This window comes from Myotis daubentonii, chromosome 2 (genome assembly GCF_963259705.1).
Source record: "Myotis daubentonii chromosome 2, mMyoDau2.1, whole genome shotgun sequence".
In the NCBI taxonomy this organism is placed as follows: domain Eukaryota; kingdom Metazoa; phylum Chordata; class Mammalia; order Chiroptera; family Vespertilionidae; genus Myotis; species Myotis daubentonii.
Window position 1 is genome coordinate 181,237,391 of NC_081841.1, and position 17,314 is coordinate 181,254,704.

At 45.0% G+C, this 17,314-nt stretch overlaps 1 protein-coding gene across 2 annotated transcripts in view; it reads right to left on the bottom strand.

Annotated features, from left to right (window-relative positions):
- Positions 1-13,936: 13,936 nt before the first annotated feature.
- The window catches only part of SLC15A1 (solute carrier family 15 member 1), an 88,417-nt gene continuing 85,039 nt past the window's right edge, over positions 13,937-17,314 (bottom strand). For both annotated transcript variants that reach the window (XM_059684990.1, XM_059684989.1), the window contains 3 exons: positions 16,475-16,618; positions 15,290-15,397; positions 13,937-14,320 (listed from right to left, as the gene is read on the bottom strand). In XM_059684990.1, the coding sequence (XP_059540973.1) occupies positions 14,126-14,320; positions 15,290-15,397; positions 16,475-16,618 (447 nt within the window). In that variant the 3' untranslated portion in view covers positions 13,937-14,125. The remainder of the gene's footprint in view (positions 14,321-15,289; positions 15,398-16,474; positions 16,619-17,314) is intronic.

Sequence of the window (17,314 nt, forward strand, 5' to 3'; positions counted from 1 at the left end):
TTCTTTTACATTGGCAGGTACAGGACAGCTAACAAGGAACATGTACAGCACATAGAGCTGGTATGTGAGGAGCAAGATAACCATGAGGGGTTCTGTGGTCCCCTGCTCTGGTGGGAGATTGTGCGCTGAGGGGTCTGAAAAAGGGGGATTACTCTGACGTTCCAAAGGTGCATTACCGTTGAGGCACAAAGACAATAGACAGGCTTGTTTAAGGTAAAGATTGATTGACCTTTGTCAAGGAAGATACCGGCCTAGGACATGACTACCTTCCATGACTCATTTTTAGTTAAGAAGGTTTTTTTTTTTTTGTGTGTGTGTGTGTGTGTGTGTGTGTGTGTTTTTAAATTTATTGATTTGCAAGAGAGGAAGGAAAAGAGGGGCGGGGGGAAGGGGGGGGGAAACATGGACTTCTTGTTCTGCTTATTTATGCATTTATTGGTTGATTCTTGTGCGTGCCCTGACCAGGGATTGAACCTGCAACCTCGGTGTATCAGGATGATGCTCCAACCAAAGAGCTACCTGGCTAGGGCAGCTAAGAAGTTTTAATTTCAGACCATCCTATGTGGTTGCTTTAGGTCTCTGTGCTGTGAGGCTGCCACGCAGGCCTCCCCGGAGCGTGTCAGGGCCCGTATGTGGCCCCTGTGCACACACACTGAGCACGCCTCTGGAAGCTCTGCTACGGGCACAGCCTCCCATTGGCCGCGAGGGGAACTGGCTTTAGAACGAGACAAGAACAGTGTGAATGGAGAAAAACTGGAAGGAGAGGAAAAGCCTGAAAGAACTGGGTTGCTGCTGACACTGTAGAACAGCTGGATCGACCAGTCCGGACGGCTATCCCGCCCTCGGACTTTCAACTATGTAACTTAAAACAGTGTTCATGTCACTTAAATTGGTCTCCATTGGGGTTTCTGTTACTCGCAGCCAAAGGCAAGTAAGTACACGACCGGGGCTTTTCCTGTTTCTAAATGACTAAGCAGATGGGAAAAAACGAAACACCAATCAGAAAACAAGTGTCCTGGATGCAAGGTGGCCGCATGGGAATCTGAGGCTGCCTGGTTCTCAGTAAGGAAGGCGATGGAGGCCACATCTCCTCTTCCAGATCCCCGGGTCTTCAGCCCCACGGCCTGTGTGCCCCGCGGGCCGCACTCTGGCTTACGGCTTGAGACCCCGAGGGAAGGAGAGCGGTGGCCGGCTGGCCTCTGCGGGGTCCAACAGACGGCTTTGGGTTTGGGAAGGACAGGTTGGCAAGCTGCCCCTGGAGGGAAAGGCAGCTTCCCCAAGCATTTGAGCAAACTGTTGGGAAGAGTAGAGACGGAAAGCATGTTTAATGTAAAGAAGGCTGCCCTGGGACTTGTGGATAGAGATGAGAGCGGAATATAAACATTTACATTTACTTCCTCCTTAAGCTCACTAAATGACAGCGGAGATGGTAAAATATATTCTTTTAAATGTATAAGCCCATAAGAATTGGAGAGGAGACAATATTGACAATTTTGGAAGCCAAAAAGCAGTGGTAAGTAACTTAACTGATTTCAGAAAACTGGATCAAAAGCTTGTTTTATAGGCAAGCCATAAAACAAGTCAGATTGTGCGTGCTCACACACACACACTCTCTCCCCCTCCCCCACCTCTCAGGATCAGCAGCACTGGTACCTTAGGAAGCAGGGGGAAGGTGGAGCAACAAGCAGGGATTTGATCCTTAAAGGCCCTCCTGCCCCTGCACAGTTGAGAGCTTTTCCTGCCCCACCACCTCGGTGGCAGCCAGTCTTTGGGGAGGGTGGCTCAGGAGGCAGCTGGCACCACTGGGGGCAGGATACTAGATGGCAAACAGAGTGTAAGCGAAGCTTTACACCCTGAATGCTAAGCTCTTCCTCCTCCTCCCCCACCTGGAGCTCAGGACAGTCATCCTTTCATCCTTTCATCTGGATTAGCTGAAGGGAATCAGACCTAAAAGTGCCACCTTCCAGGCCTGTGCATAGAGATTCCAAGTGGCTTTTAGACCCCTCGTCTTCACCATGAGCAGACAGCCAAGAATCAGAGGACACTGGAGGAAATGCACTATTTGGAAAAACAGAGTAAGAAACAAACAAGCCAGAAAAAGAGCAACTTGGAGGGAATAGAGACTACACAAAGCACCCATAGGAATAGTGTAAAAGTTAGACTAGAGGATGCTGTCATCAGGAAATAGAAGCTGGGTACTGCCATAAGTAACAATTCAGAGTTAAAAAGACTCTGGATTAAAGACACGATGGTAGAAACTTAAAAAATACATTAGAGAGTTTGGAAAATAAGTTGAAGAAACCTCAAAAGTAAAACAAAAATAATAAATCAGGAGAGAAAGGATAAGAAACTTAGAGGGCTGTTCAGGCGTGAATAACATTTAAATAACAGGGAGTTCTAGAGAGAACAGGAAATGGAAGAGACAGAATTTTAAAAAATTCATGAAAATGGCCCAGGCTCAAAGGACATGAGTTCCCAAATAAAAAAGGCCCACTGAGCATTCAGCAAAGTAGACAAAATGGACCCACACCAACATACATCACCATGAAATTTCAATTACTAGAAGCTAAGAAGCGACCTGACCAGCTTCGAGAGAAAAAAAAAGTTTTCATACAAAAGTTTGATAGTCAGAATGTTTTGGGCTTTCAATAGTGACACGGAAAGCTAAGAGACGATGGCTTTCACAATTCCCGGGGAAAATGGCATTCAGCTGGAATTCTATACCCATGTCAATCAAAGGCGAAGGGAGAATAAAAGCATTTTCATGCATGCACGACCCTAGAAAAAATTTACCTCCCATGTTCCATCTCCCAAGGAGATATTACAGAAAAGTGTCCAACCAAAAAAAAAAAACAAAAACAAAAAAAAACCACAAAAGGAATAAATCAAGAAAAAAGGTGACATAGGATAGACAATGCAGGAGGTGACAAAGTAGAGAGGTAAAGGAAACCCCAAGAAGGATCCTTCTGGCCTTTAGAAGGTTCTAGACCAGTGGTTCTCAACCTTGGCTGCACATTAGAATCACCTGGGAATCTTTTTAAAATCCTGATTTCTGGCCCTCATCCTCCAGAAATTCTGTTTCTTTGTTACTAATGTTGTGGCCCCACCCCATAACAAAGAAACAGAATTTCCGGAGGATGAGGCCCAGAAATCAGGATTTTTAAAAGGTTCTCAGGTGATTCTAATGTGCAGCCAAGGGTGAGAACCACTGGCCTAAACCCTTCATTGTTTCACTGTCCCCAGCTTTAATAAACGTCTCTTATAAAAAAATAAATGGTTGAATGAATGAAATGGATAGAACATTTAGTGTCTGTGATCATACCGAGAGAAGATTTCCTAAACCAAGGGAGATTTGGAGGTTGAATTAGTAAAAATGTGTAGAAAGTAAGCAGAGAAGAAAAAAGTTGTAGTACACTATGTGGTTTATGTGAAAATAGAGCTCACAGGAGCATAATAATGTGACAGTGAATATTAATCTAACAAAAACCACTGTATAGCTATATTGGGGAACAGGGACCCCCCTCCCCACACAAACAAGTCTGCATTTATTTGTAACTGGTGTCAATGGCAGCTGTGCGCAAAGAACCAAATCCTCACCCTCTATAGTAGGAAGTTAATACAGAAAGTTTAAAACTGGAAACCAACAAGTAGTTTTAGAAGAAGGCTACTTAGAGATCAACAATCAGATGAAACAATTCAAAGTGGTTCCTAGAGAGAGGGATTGGGCGGGGCAGGGGAGGTGGAGAGCTGCTCTTTTTCAAAGTAAGTCCTGTAGAGATCTTTGCCTTCTTAGATTTTGCATATACTGTTTTGATCAAAACACTGATGCAATTAATTTAAGAAATATACGACATCAGTGGTTCTCAACCTTCCTAATGCCGCGATCCTTTAATACAGTTCCTCATGTTGTGGTGATCCCCAATTTCATTGTTACAAATTGAACATAATTAAAGCATAGTGATCAATCACAAAAACAATATGTAATTATATATGTGTTTTCCGATGGTCTTAGGCGACCCCTGTGAAAGGGTGGTTCAACCCCCAAAGGGGTCTCGACCCACAGGTTGAGAACTGCTGTACTACACTAATACAGAGTATTTGAAAAAATGGATTGGGTTGGACAAACGTTTTGATTCGGGTGGGTGTGGAGAAATTTCATGCACCCAAAGCTCTGGTGAGAAGCTGACCGGAGCCTGAGGTAGCAGGTGACCAGCCACTCGGTATGCAATCTCGCCCAGCCCTTGGTTAAGGGCACCTGATCTGCAAGCCTCGCGCTCCACCCTGTACTGTGCCTTTGCACCTCACTGGGTGCTCTGGAGAGGAACAAAGAGGAGCCAGCAGGATGCTTTTTCCTATCTTTGTTGCCAAACCACATTGCTGAGAGTGTACCATTCTTTGTGGGTTGTGTGTGTGTGTGTGTGTGTGTGTGTGTGTGTTTAGTTGCAAGTAGGTAGAAATTTCAGAAAAGTTTCATTTAATCTATATTAAATACTACATTCAACTGATATATGATTTTGATTCACATGAATTTCAACCTTCAGCTTAAATGTGGGAAACATGGAGGTCAACATCTACATCTAAAGGCTCCCTGGGCCCAGGGCTGGTGCTGCTGGTGCGGCGACTGGAGGAGTCGGGTGAGGAAGGAGATGGTCGAGAAAAGGGCTTGCTGGGTTCAGGAGAACTCTGGGAGGGAGTTCCAGCAAATGGAGAGATGTCCAACCTGTTGGTAATCGGTTATCTCTCCAGGGCAGAGATGGGAGCCCAACTCAGGCCGGGAGGGAATCTCATCACATTTTATTTCCCAATAAAATGGGGTCCAAGCAAGGCATGTGTATATAGTATTCATACTTCCTCTATGCAGAGGTCTTGGCTGGCATACCTTGCTGGAGAAAATGATCTAAAAATTACACACATCTGTACCAGGGTCCCAGGCACCACTGAGGTCTGCTTAGGAGACCCCCAATATAATATTTTTCTCTAGCTCAAAGTCAACATGCTCACTCAATTAAATTAATATCCTTATTTCCATAGATTCCTTCAGCAGATCACATGCGGATGTGGACAGATGAAAGAGCAAAGGCCCACAAGGAAGGGCAAGGATGTGAGAAGGTTTTACACTTTACGGAGATGTGACCACCAACATCTCATTATGCTTGTTATTAACCACAGCACCACAGAAATCCAAACCTTGCTTTGGAGAAATTTATATCTAAATTTCACATTCTGAAAAATATACAGGAAAGGAAATATGCCTGTACTTAGCTCTACACCATACTTATTATGCCAGTCATCACAGCACTGAGCGACCCATGATGCTTCAGAAAATGCATTTTCCCAATAAAGATTCACCTGGGTTGATGGGAGGCAGTTCCCACTTAAAGTGCTTCGTTTTGAAGGGTTGTCTTCCATGACCCAGGCCTCATTTCCATGCACTGACTAGATCTAAAGTTGTCTTTCCAGAAAGGCACATATTCTTAACCACAGTGTTCACCTCACATTTTTGCAGTTTTTATTTTGGTTTCACACATGATTTTGAATGCTGTGGTTTTAAGCTGTGGCTACTTCTTAGAATCCCTGGGAGCACTTAGGACAAAACCAGCTGCCCAGCTGCAACCCCAGAGTTCTGATTCCAGGCACTAGGGTGAGGCCCAGGCATTGGAATTAGAGCTCCTCAGATGGTTCTAATGAGCAGGCAGCATTGAGAGTCCCTGACCTGATAGCTTCCCAACATGCAGAAGACAAATCCCAAGGTCCCTATCATGGCCCACAGGCCTTCAGTAGTCAATCTGGGTCACCTCTCCCTCATCCCTTGCTCACTACACTCTGGACACAGGAGCCCCTTTGCTATTTTCAAACACACCAACCAAATTCCCATGTCAGGACATCTGGCCTTCTTAGGACTCCTTCTGGAATGTTCTTCCCCTAGGCATTTTTAAAAATAGATTTTTATTATTTCAGAGAGGAAGGGAGAGGGAGAGAGAGATAGAAGCATCAGTGACGAGCCTTAGACGGTTTGGCTCGGTGGACAGAACATCAGCCTGCAGACCAAAGGGTCCTGGGTCCGATTCTGGTCGGGGGCATGTACCTTGGTTGCAGGCTCCTTCCCGGCTCAGGCTTTGGTCAGGGCTCCTGCAGGAGGCAACCAATCAATGTGTTTCTCTCACATTGATGTTTCTCTCTGTCTTTTCCTCTTTTCCATTCTCTCTAAAATTCAATGGAGAAATATCCTCGGGTGAGGATTAACAAGAACAAACAAACAATCCTATATAATAAAAGGCTAATAGGCAAATTGACCAAACGGCAGAATGATCGGTCGCTATGATGTGCACTGACCACCAGGGGGCAGACGCTCAACATAGGGAGCACTGCTCAGCCAGAAGACAGGCTCACAGCTGGCAAGTGCAACGGTAGTGGCGGGAGCCTCTCCCACCTCCATGGCAGTCGGACATCTCTTGAGGGCTTCTGGACTGTGAGAGGGCACAGGCTGGGCTGAGGGACCCCCCTCTGAGTGCACAAATTTCATGCACTGGGCCTCTAGTAAATAAATAAAGGTGATTAAATGCTAAAAAAAAAACACCCAAAAAACACATCAATGATGAGAGAGAATCATTGATCAGCTGCCTCCTGCATGGCCCTTACTGGGGATTGACCCCATAAAACCCCAACCCAGGCATGTGCCCTTGACTGGAATTGAACCTGGGACCCTTCAGTCCTTAAACCAACGCTCTATCCACTGAACCAAATCAGTTAGGCCTTCCCTGAGGCATTTGCCTATCTTGCTCCCATACTCCATTCAGGTCTCTGCTCAAATGTCACCTCTGAGGAGAAGGCCTCCTTGGTGACCCCATCTAAAATACCAGCCTCCACCACTTTCTATCCCCTTACTCTGCGTATTTTTGCTTCATTGCACTTATTGACACCTGACACATATTTATTAGTTCATCTGGCCTACATAAATACATGTAAACAGTAGAAGCTTAATAAATATTTTTGAAAGAAAAAAGAGTGGACAAGGATAGATGTAAAATAATGCAAACGCTGGCATGTAGACAGTGCTTGATAAATGTGAGTTTCTTTCCCAAATCACATAAAGCCAGTACTTCCACATGCTGCCTTGTGACATACTGAGAAACAGTGACCCCTGCTGGAACTTGTATTGGAGTCCCAGAGAGGCCAGAAGTCCGCTAATCGCCAGGCCCAAGAAACTTTTAGAGATATAAATACTCCGTATCTGATGAGGCCTTTTGATGTGCATTCACGAAACATTCCCAATAAGACATTTCTGACATTTGCAAAAGCCTTTGGTTGGCACCACATTTTCCAAAACATGTTCTCTTCTGCTGTCTTGTGGCCAAGATGGGGAATTTCCAGGCTGTGTGATGAACCTGTTTAGTCAAAAGGAAAGTTCGGGGCAGCTGGGCTGGCCCAGAGCCATTTGGCAAAACACCCGTGGTCATTTGACCAGGCCCCGGCGCTACCCAGATTCTCGGGCTTCCATTTTTTAGAAACATGAAACAACTGAGGTGTCTGCCTTCTTTGGTGACTTCTGCAGCGTGACACCTAAGATCAGCGCCTAAGGGCCACCTCCCAGGGCCCAAGCCCGTCTGAACTTTGTCCTCCCATCCTGACACAGCTCCCATTATCAACCAGTCGCAGCCGGACCCTGACCATAAATTCTTGTAGACTCCACCAGGGCAGGCTTTATCTATTTTGTACGCCCTATTTTGTGGTTTTGTATCAAACCACATTTAGCACAGAGCAGGTTACTAAGTAGTTGATGAAGGAATAAGATAATTGCTGGCACTTACGGAGCACTTACTATACGCCATGCACTGTAGAGAGCCCAGGCGCTTTACATACATCCGTTCATAAGTTTGTGTTCATAAACTCGTCCTGGTTTGCTCAGAACTGTCCCTGGAGCTCCCTCAGCCCCTGACGAAGGGGTCAGTTGGCCCCTGTACAGTGGGGCCTTGACTTACAAATCCGAGACTGAGCTCGTTAAGGAGCTCGTTAACTCAAATTACTCTATCAACTCAATGCAAAAGATCGGCGGAGAGGAGAGACAACTGGTATCTCAAAAAACTCGTCAGTCGGGACACTCGTAAGTCAAGGCCCCACTGTATTAGTCATATCAGGCTGCCGATCTCTACACCACAGGCTGGGGAGCTTAAAAACACAAAGGAAATTAATATTCTCACGGTTCTGGAGGCTGGAGTCCGAGAGGCCATCAGGGTTGGTTTCTGGTGGGACTCTCTTCCTGGCTGGGAGGCTGCTGTCTTCTCACTGTGGGGCGAGGGCGGGGCGGGGGAGCTCCTTTCCTCTTCTCGATGATTCCATCACGAGAGCTTGCTCTCTCCCTCGTTCCGGGCATGCCTGCTGCGGGGCCTTAGTACTTACTGGACGCACACGGGCTGTGACTTTTAGTAGCTGCGCGAGACATACAGGTGTACCTTGTTTCATTGGGCTTCGCTTTATTGTGCTTCAGAGAAGTTGCAGTTTTTACAAACTGAAGGCAATGTGACCGCGGCTCACTTTATTGCGATGCCTGCTTTATTGAGGGGGTCTGGAACCAAACCCACAATATGTCCGAGGCATTCCCTGTGCAAAGAATTCTTTCCAGGCTCGCAAACCAAACCAGGACCTAAGAAAGACTAGTGACCTCCAGAAGTTTAGTTTGAAGGTCAGTCTTACCAAAGACTAAAACCTGGGCTGAACAGCAGGGGGCAGCAGAGAACGTCATCTCTGCCCAAAGGTACAGTTTAGGGAAGGAGGGGCTCTTGGCATCTTTGGCTGACAACTGCAAAGCTGGGGAAAGCCTCAAGCAGAATTCTGGCAACTTCCTCTCTCTTTCCTGGGGGTGAGGGTGGGCGGTGAGGGTTGGGGAAGGGGGGACGAGAGGGAAGAGAGTGTTGTAGGAGCCTCCTATAAAATGGAGACCTACGGGAAACTTCACTGACCCAGTGCGTAGGATGAGGCAGTGCCCAGGCACAACAGCCTGCAGTGGGGACCAATCCTCTGCCTCCCCCACAAGTAGGAAGCTCTTAGGGTCCCACACTGGCCTCCAGAACCCTCAGCCTTAAGAAATACAAGGCTCGTTGTTCCAGGGTCACCAGGATGGTGACCTAGAAGATCCGACCCCTGTTCCTTTTGAGCCTTTAAACACATGTGTGGATTCTGCAAGTCTCCTTAGAACAAGCCAGGTGTTCCATCAATAAAATCTCTGGTGGCTTTCATTGCCAGAGGTTAGTAGAATACAGGAAAGTGAGATGGACAGCCATCCTGGTCACACTGCAGTGGATGGAGTAAACTGGGGTCCTTACTGACATATCTCAGGGCCCTGAGAGGCCTGGGCTCTCTCGTTTATTGCCTTTGATCAGGTTGGAGATGGGGCCCCAGACACACAGGGCTCCCTCTGACATCACACGATGAAGGCAACTGGAAGGAGAAGTGCTTCTTGTTTCTCTGGAGGCCGGGGGGGGGGGGGGGGGGGGGAGGCGCGAAGGGAATGGGGAGTTGGTATGAAGTTTCAGGTTTGCAAGATGAAACAGTTCTGGAGATGGATAGAGGCGATGGTTGCATAGCAACGTGAAGGCTCTTAATGCCACTGAACTGCACACTGAAAAAAATGGCTACATGGTCAGTTTTGTTATGTATATTTCACCACAATTAAAAACAAAATGAAAGGGCCTGCACTTCTCTGCCGTCCTGTGCGGGGACCTCCTGCCTCCTTCCTTCTCCTGCACTGCCACGGCCACTCCCCCTCACACCCACCCCTCCCCCAACCAGCTGCCCCTCAGGGTGAGACACTGGCCTCTGCGCGGCAAGCGTCAGAGCGAATCACCTTTAAGGAGCCAGCACTGGGACTCCCATTGGCAATGGGGATGTGCAAACCTCAGACGCGTGGGGCGGGGCTCCAGCATTGTCAGGACGTCAGAGGTTCTTACAGGAGGCCCTGGCTCCTTCTAACGTGGTAAATGTGTTGAATCTTTTCTGTTTAATCCAAAGAGCAGGACTTACAGCCTCTCCTCCCTACACACAGCTCCCCTTGTCCCTCTAGGCCAGCCCTGGGGTGTCCACCATCACCTCTCTGAGGCCTCCAGCATCCATTTTGCTCTTGGTCCCTTTACCTCACTCCCACCATCACATGTTTGCCTTTCACTGTGTGAAAGGAGACAGTATAGCCTGGTGGTTAAGAGACAGGACTTTCTGTTCAGACATGCTTAGGTTCAAATCCTGCCTCAACCAACTACTAGGTATATGGCTTTAGGTAAGTTGCTTAAGCTAGGTGTTTCTCAGTTTTCATATCTTTAAAACAGGGGTAATAAGACCTCCTTAGTGTTATAAGGATACAATGGGTTTAAACCACACTGGCAATTAAACATTGGCATCAAGAGGCAGGTTTGTGGAGTGACTGGCAGCCTGGGCTCGGGACCTAGACCAGTGATGGCGAACCTTTTGAGCTCGGCGTGTCAGCATTTTGAAAAACCCTAACTTAACTCTGGTGCCGTGTCACATAAAGACATTTTTTGATATTTGCAACCATAGTAAAACAAAGACTTATATTTTTGATATTTATTTTATGTATTTAAATGCCATTTAACAAAGAAAAATCAACCAAAAAAAGTGAGTTCACGTGTCACCTCTGACACACGTGTCATAGGTTCGCCATCACTGCCCTAGACACTACTTGGTTTCTCTGTGCCTGCTTTCTCCTCTGTGGGATGAGGATAATAATAATGATAGTGATCTATATTGCAGAGCTGTTACAAGGGTTATATGCTTATAAACTTCATGCAACAGAGTGTGTAACATGCTATCTACACATACTCAGTATCCAATAAGTGTTAACTACTATTGTTTGTCATTAAAAAAATGAAGCTGCAAAAAAAAAAAAAAATCCCAGAATGCATGACAAAATCTATGGCTAAAATGTCAACAAAAATCAAACTTGAACATACATTTAATAAAGTCATTTTATGATGCCTAAGATAGACTGCAAAACAAATATTTTATTACCCGGAAAGAACTAAAGAACACCCACAAAATTAAAAAAAAAACACTTATAGAGAAATGTGGAATCAAAACAAGAACAGGTTGATATGAAAACGACTCATATGAACATTATAAACACTTCTCACAATGTTCTGGCTTTTTGGTATAAGCAATGAAGCCCTGCTATTTTCAATGAAAGCATTTCCATTCTCTCCAACCCATGTTGAATTGTACTTCAACAGTCAGCCAGTCTTTCACGTGTACTATTTTTGTTATACACTGATCAGCTCAGAACTTAGAGAAAGGCATCAAACACCAAAAAATGGGGGCTGAGGAAAGGGAAGAAGACCAGAAGTTATTGACCTGGCCTCACGCGTCCCTTTCACCACCCCTCCCCCATGACATTTGCCATTGTCTTATGTCTCACATCTAGAGCACCCATCAATCTTAATTATGCTTGGAAGAGGTCAAATAATAGCCAGAGGGAAGATTACTCTGAAAACTCTACCCTCATGACCCAAGTGCCCCAGTTCTCCTCCGTGCCTTAATCATATCGTTTAAAGGCCTATGAAGATGATGTAGGAGTCATTTCCATCCATATGCAAAGCACTCTATAGTGTTAATGTCAGAGTCCATACAGGGGCGGGCCTTCATTCAAATATTTGGAAGACCATTGTGTGCCAGAAACCCTCAAAGGATTTTTGAAACTCAGATCATCTAGGGTTCTGTTTCATAGAAGAAAATGAGATCTAAGAGGTCCAGAGGTGCCCAAAGTTACCCTGAGGCTGCAAGAAGAGTTAGAAGTAGCATATCTTTCAATTACTGACAAGGAAAGGAATGAAAATTGAGTGCTCATCACTGTTAGCTTCCCCCATCAAAGGCATAAAATAGAAGCTAGAGAGCAGAAATCATCAGAGAGGCAAAATTAGCTGTCCTGTATACCCAGTCTTTGACACTGGACTTCGTTAATTAGGCTCATTCAAATCAGTACTGAATGTTAAGTTCTTCATCTCTTCCATCTCATTCCTCCAGCCCGAGGTTCACATTTACTTAACACATAGAGGCCTGCTGTGTTCTGGAGAATGAAAGCAGAACAGGGTGCATGCAGAAAGCTTCAGGGAAAGCTAGATAGTTACAGTACAGTGAGGGTGTGTGCTGAGAGACACCTCCAAGGAGACACAACCCAATGCAGGGGAATGGGGGCAGGGAAACTCTTGGAGAAAGTAGCCTGAATCCTGAAAATGAAGAGGCCCGAGCCAGACGGAGAGGTTGAGTGAACAGTAGGTAGAGATTAAGTGTCTCAGGATTTGATTTTTCTTTAGCCTTTGACCTGGAAGTGAGAACCTGATGCATTCCTGATGCATTGAAGAAACTCAATGTTGGTTAGATCATGGTGAACAGAGAGTAGAGAGCTATGTCCAGAGAAAAAAAAGCCTCATGGGCCCAGTTAAGGAATGAGCACTTGATCCTAAGGGTGGAGAAGGTCTTCAGCGAAGTGTGATCATCTCATGTGCATTTCTCTCTGGATTTTGAGTTACCCCTGCTTCCCCCACCAGCTTCAATCTGTGCCCACAGTGCAATGACAAGCGTGTGCATGAAACACCTCAGAGATCCAGCATGGGCTCTTCCTGCCAATCCAGAAACCAGTTCCAGCATTCAGGGCTGTGTACAAGTTTGTGTAAGAACAGTGGCTTGTTTTTATAAGAGTGCTAATGTAGACTTGCTTTGGGTCTGAAACCTGGGAATGGTTAAATGAAATATATCTATAGAATGAATTAGGCATTCAGTGTTTATAATGTTTAGAAGAATTTTTATTTAAGCAAAAAATGCTTTAGTATTGAGAAAATCACTTTGAGATGGTACATAAATATGCACATAGAAAGATCTTAGTAATAAAAGAGAAAAAAAATATATACTAATAAAAGGGTGATATGCTAATTAGACTAGACATCTTCTGGACGTCCTTCCAGACAAAGCCATGGTGGCGGGGGCTGAGGCAGAGGCAGTTAGGGGCAACCAGGCTGGCAGGGGACAGCAGTTAGGGGTAACCAGGCCAGCAGGGGAGGGCAGTTAGGGTCAACCAGGCTGGTGGGGGAGGGCAGTTAGGGGCAACCAGGCAGGCAGAGTGGTTAGGGGTGATCAGGCAGGCAGGCAGGTGAGCAGTTAGGAGCCAGTGGTTCTGGATTGTGAGAGGGGTGTCCGACTGCTGATTCGAGCCTAAACCAGCAGTTGGACATCCCCCCAAAGGTCTCTATTTGGAGAGGGTGCAGGCCAGGCTGAGGGACCCCCCCCCCCCCGACTCCATGCATGAGTTTTGTGCATGTATGGAGATAGATAGATATCTATCTCCCTGGGGAGAATAAAACCAGGAAGAAACAAACCTCCATATTTCATGTTCCTTTCATTTATTAATGTGGTCATTTCTTTTGTTCATGCTTTTATCAACCTCTGATGAAATGTTAACATGTGTATAGCTTTAACACTCAGGAAACATGTTAAGGATTACTCTACCCAAAGACATGCAGACATTTATTCTTAAGAACAGGAATTTATTTCATACCATTGAGACTCTAAAAATCATTATTGACTTTTACCTGAGTGGTTTTTTAAGTTACACATAATTTAAAAAGAGGTAGGGACTGGAAAAACAAAACAAAACAAAACAAAAAACAAAAGGCAAAGGTATCAGTTAATACTAGCTTATCATATACCATTCATAAGCCTATAAATTCACTTTCACATTGTCTCTGGACTCGTTTAACATTGTTTCCATATAGTGTTAGAATGCAAACCATACGGAACTTGGTCACTTTTTCCAACAATTAAGTTAGTCCCAAATAACTTCATTTGTGTGACAGGAAAAGAGTTGAATGCAGGGAATGCTCATAGTGCTGTAAAAATGTGTATGTGCACACATGCGCACCTTAAATAAGATTTCTCTTAAAAAAAAAAAAAAAAGGCTTCTTCCAGAGTTTTAGGTTCATTGAGGGCTGCTTAGAAAATTGCTTTCTTGGTTTGGTTCATAATGCTGACATCGTCCCCATTAGGGGCCACCCAACAGCATCCTGCCACCTGGAGACACAAGTCAGGGCATACTCTGGGCCCAATTCGTCCTCCACTGGCTTCCTGACATTCACATCTTTGTCTGCAACGTCTGTGAGGCGGAATCTATTTCGGCATATACGGTTTCTGGCTTCTTCTTTTTTTCATCCTGATCAAACTGAGCTTCAATTTCCGCCGGATTGATGTAAGTATACAATCGAGCCATGATGGCAAAGATGATGCAGACAACCAGAAGCAACGAAGCAAACAGAATGTACTCGGCCCACTTTGAAGGAATTGGAGTTGGAGCAGGAAAAAAACACAAAAACAATCCCGGTTATAGTAGTGGATATAGCACATGTATATTTTCTTGCTATGCCCAGATGGGAGGTACTTTGAAATTAAATGGTGAGGGAAAATCGGTAGGCTTCTGCCACAGACATAGAATGGTCAGCAATTGCCACATATACAGAAGGGCCAGCTTTCATGAATGCTCAAGTATCAAGATAACATTCTTTCTTATAGCACTGGAAAGTAGAAACACAAGACTTTGGGAAGATGAGGGAAAATTTCTGAAAAACCCAAGTCATAAGGCACATAGCTGGGCCCTGGGAGACCAAAGAAACACCAGGCAGTACTCTTGAAAGAAACAGAATATGCCAAACTGTTTGAGGGAAGAGCCCCATGCTATCCTTTGCAGTACCTCAAGCCCGTGAGCTCGCAGCAGTAGCGCATGTTCTGAGGGGACCGGGTAGGGAAACTAATGAAACTGATGGGGCGGGGTAAGGGACAACCCCCTTATGAGGATATGCTGATGTGCTGAAGGAGAGAGTTTACTAGTGAGTATCATAGAAAGGCCTTACTTTATTTTAGCTGGAGAAATTACAACCACCTTTAGGATGCCTTTAACTTTAGGAATAATGCCAGTTTCTGGATAACATGCCTAGTTTGGGGCCATTACGTTGCATTCTCTGAAGCCAGGACAGAACTTTTCTTTGATAGTAAACGGCATCAGGGTGTATGCTTGTGAACTCAATCTGGTTATTTTGGTTGTTACTTTTCAACTGCATAATGCCCAGTGGACGTAAGAAGGATCAGCACACACTTGGCCATAAGACCATTTGGTAACCGCCCCATCTGGCCGGCCTGGCAGTTTATCCAGCCGCTCACCGAGATGACCCTGTGTATCTAGGAAGGGTCACCATGATGACCACTGATGGGTGAGACAAAGGTAGCTCTCCTCTCCCACCCCTACCTGTTCCTTGATCTGGCCTGCTCCTGCCACGATGAGCACGATGATGTTGCCCACAGCCACTGTCAGCAGCCATCCTGCCTGCAGCACCGACTTCATGTTGGAAGGAGCCTGAGGAAGCAGAGCAAAGAGGATGCCAATCTGGATCTCAGCCTCAGCAAGAGAACACAGCCAGCGATTTCTGTGTGTAAGCAGTCACCCTAAACATGCACATGAAAGGTCAGGCTGGTTTGAATGTAAAAGGGATAATTGCTTGGGTAGCAAGATACCCCAAATCTTCAAGTGGCACAAACATACAAGGAACCCTTGTTTTTCACTCTCAAAGTTGCCATCCTAGTTAGACAGACAAATGTACAGGCGAATGGATCCCATTTCTACAGAAGGGCTTCCAAGCAAAGCCATCCAGCACAACACCTTCGCGCCCCCCACCCCCTTCCCCCATGGAGGCTGCGCTCTGGGCGGTGATCTTGCTCTCCTGTGAGCTTCTCTGCCACGTCACCAAAGGCTCCCTTCTAACTTTTGTCACCTATATTATATCATCTCCTGTGAGGTCACCACAGAAAGGGATCATCCAGCTCATATTAACGATTGTTACTGCAAGACTTGAAGGTACTAGACATGATGGGCATACCCTGACTATAACTGTAGCTTTGATAAAATCATTCAGAAATTAAGTTCGGAGTCAGGTATTGGCAAACTTTGCCTCATTAATACACTAAGCAGTGTTGTTGTTTTTTTAATGTTTAAAAGCTAGGCCCTAATCTGTGTGTTTACTAGGAGCTATAGAGAGACCACGACTGAACCATAAAGATAATGAGGACACAGGCCTGGAAGTGAGCACTTTTATGAATCATTGATACCATTGGTTTGTTTCAGAAAGAAGAGCCTTCTCACTCTCATGACCCTGGTGACCGTTGTTAATATAGTTTTTCCTACTTAGGACTCTAAACCTCTGAGTATGACTGTGGGAATATAGACACAGATGATATACACACTCACAAAGCTAAACAGTAATGCTATCAGTCAATAAAGACAAGGCGTGGTGACCTCAACAACCTGGTTTGGTGGAATATACCAGAATGCTATCTTTAAAACTATAAATGTATAGCTAACACAGATTTAAATGAAGTCCCAGCAGTGTTTTGAAGGCAGGGTAGAGGAAGAGTGGTAAGAAAATGAACAAGAAACCTGAGAATATGAGAACTCCAGTCCGGTGACAGAGAAAACCACCTCGCCGCAGGTCATGAGGAAATACTGTGGGATTTGCAGGGCCATGTTAACGGTATTGGGTGGAATATCTTCAAATGCATCCAGTTTAGGGCATCTACCACTCTAAACCAATAAGGCAAAAGTGAGAAAAATAAATGAAAATCAAGACTGCTGCTAAAGTAAAAATTGCTCAAATTGGAAAATTAAGTTTTGACTTCTAGAGTTACGTCAAATGATTTACCAAGTAAGTACACATTATCTTTTCTTTAAAAATTTATCTATCTGTCTATCTATCTATCTATCTATCTATCTATCTATCTATCTATCTTTATTTATTTACTAATCCTCAACTGAGGATGTTTTTTTCCCATTGAATTTTAGAGAGAGTGGAAGGGAGGGGGAAAGACAGAGAGAGAGAAACATTGATGTGAGAGAGACATCAATTGGTTGCCTCTCGCACGCTTGGGGATCAAACCTACAACAGAGGTACATGCCCTTGACTGGAATTGAACCTGAGACCCTTCTGTCCACAGGCCAATTCTCTAACCACTGGGAAAAACAGGCTAGGACAACTAAGTACACATTTTCAATGAAAATATGCAGCATTGTAATTTGTACTCATGATGAGATAGCTATGGTGGGATTTGGAAATATGTTCCCTAGTGTATTCCTTTTAAATAAGAGAGTAGATTGGGAGTCAGATTTGTTTCAAAGATTGCCATCTCTGTGCACTAAGAGCACCAGATACTGGTCAATGTGAAGTTTTGGTGAGAGTATGTCAGTCTGCTCAATGTTATTCTAACAGTGAACTTAAGTCAA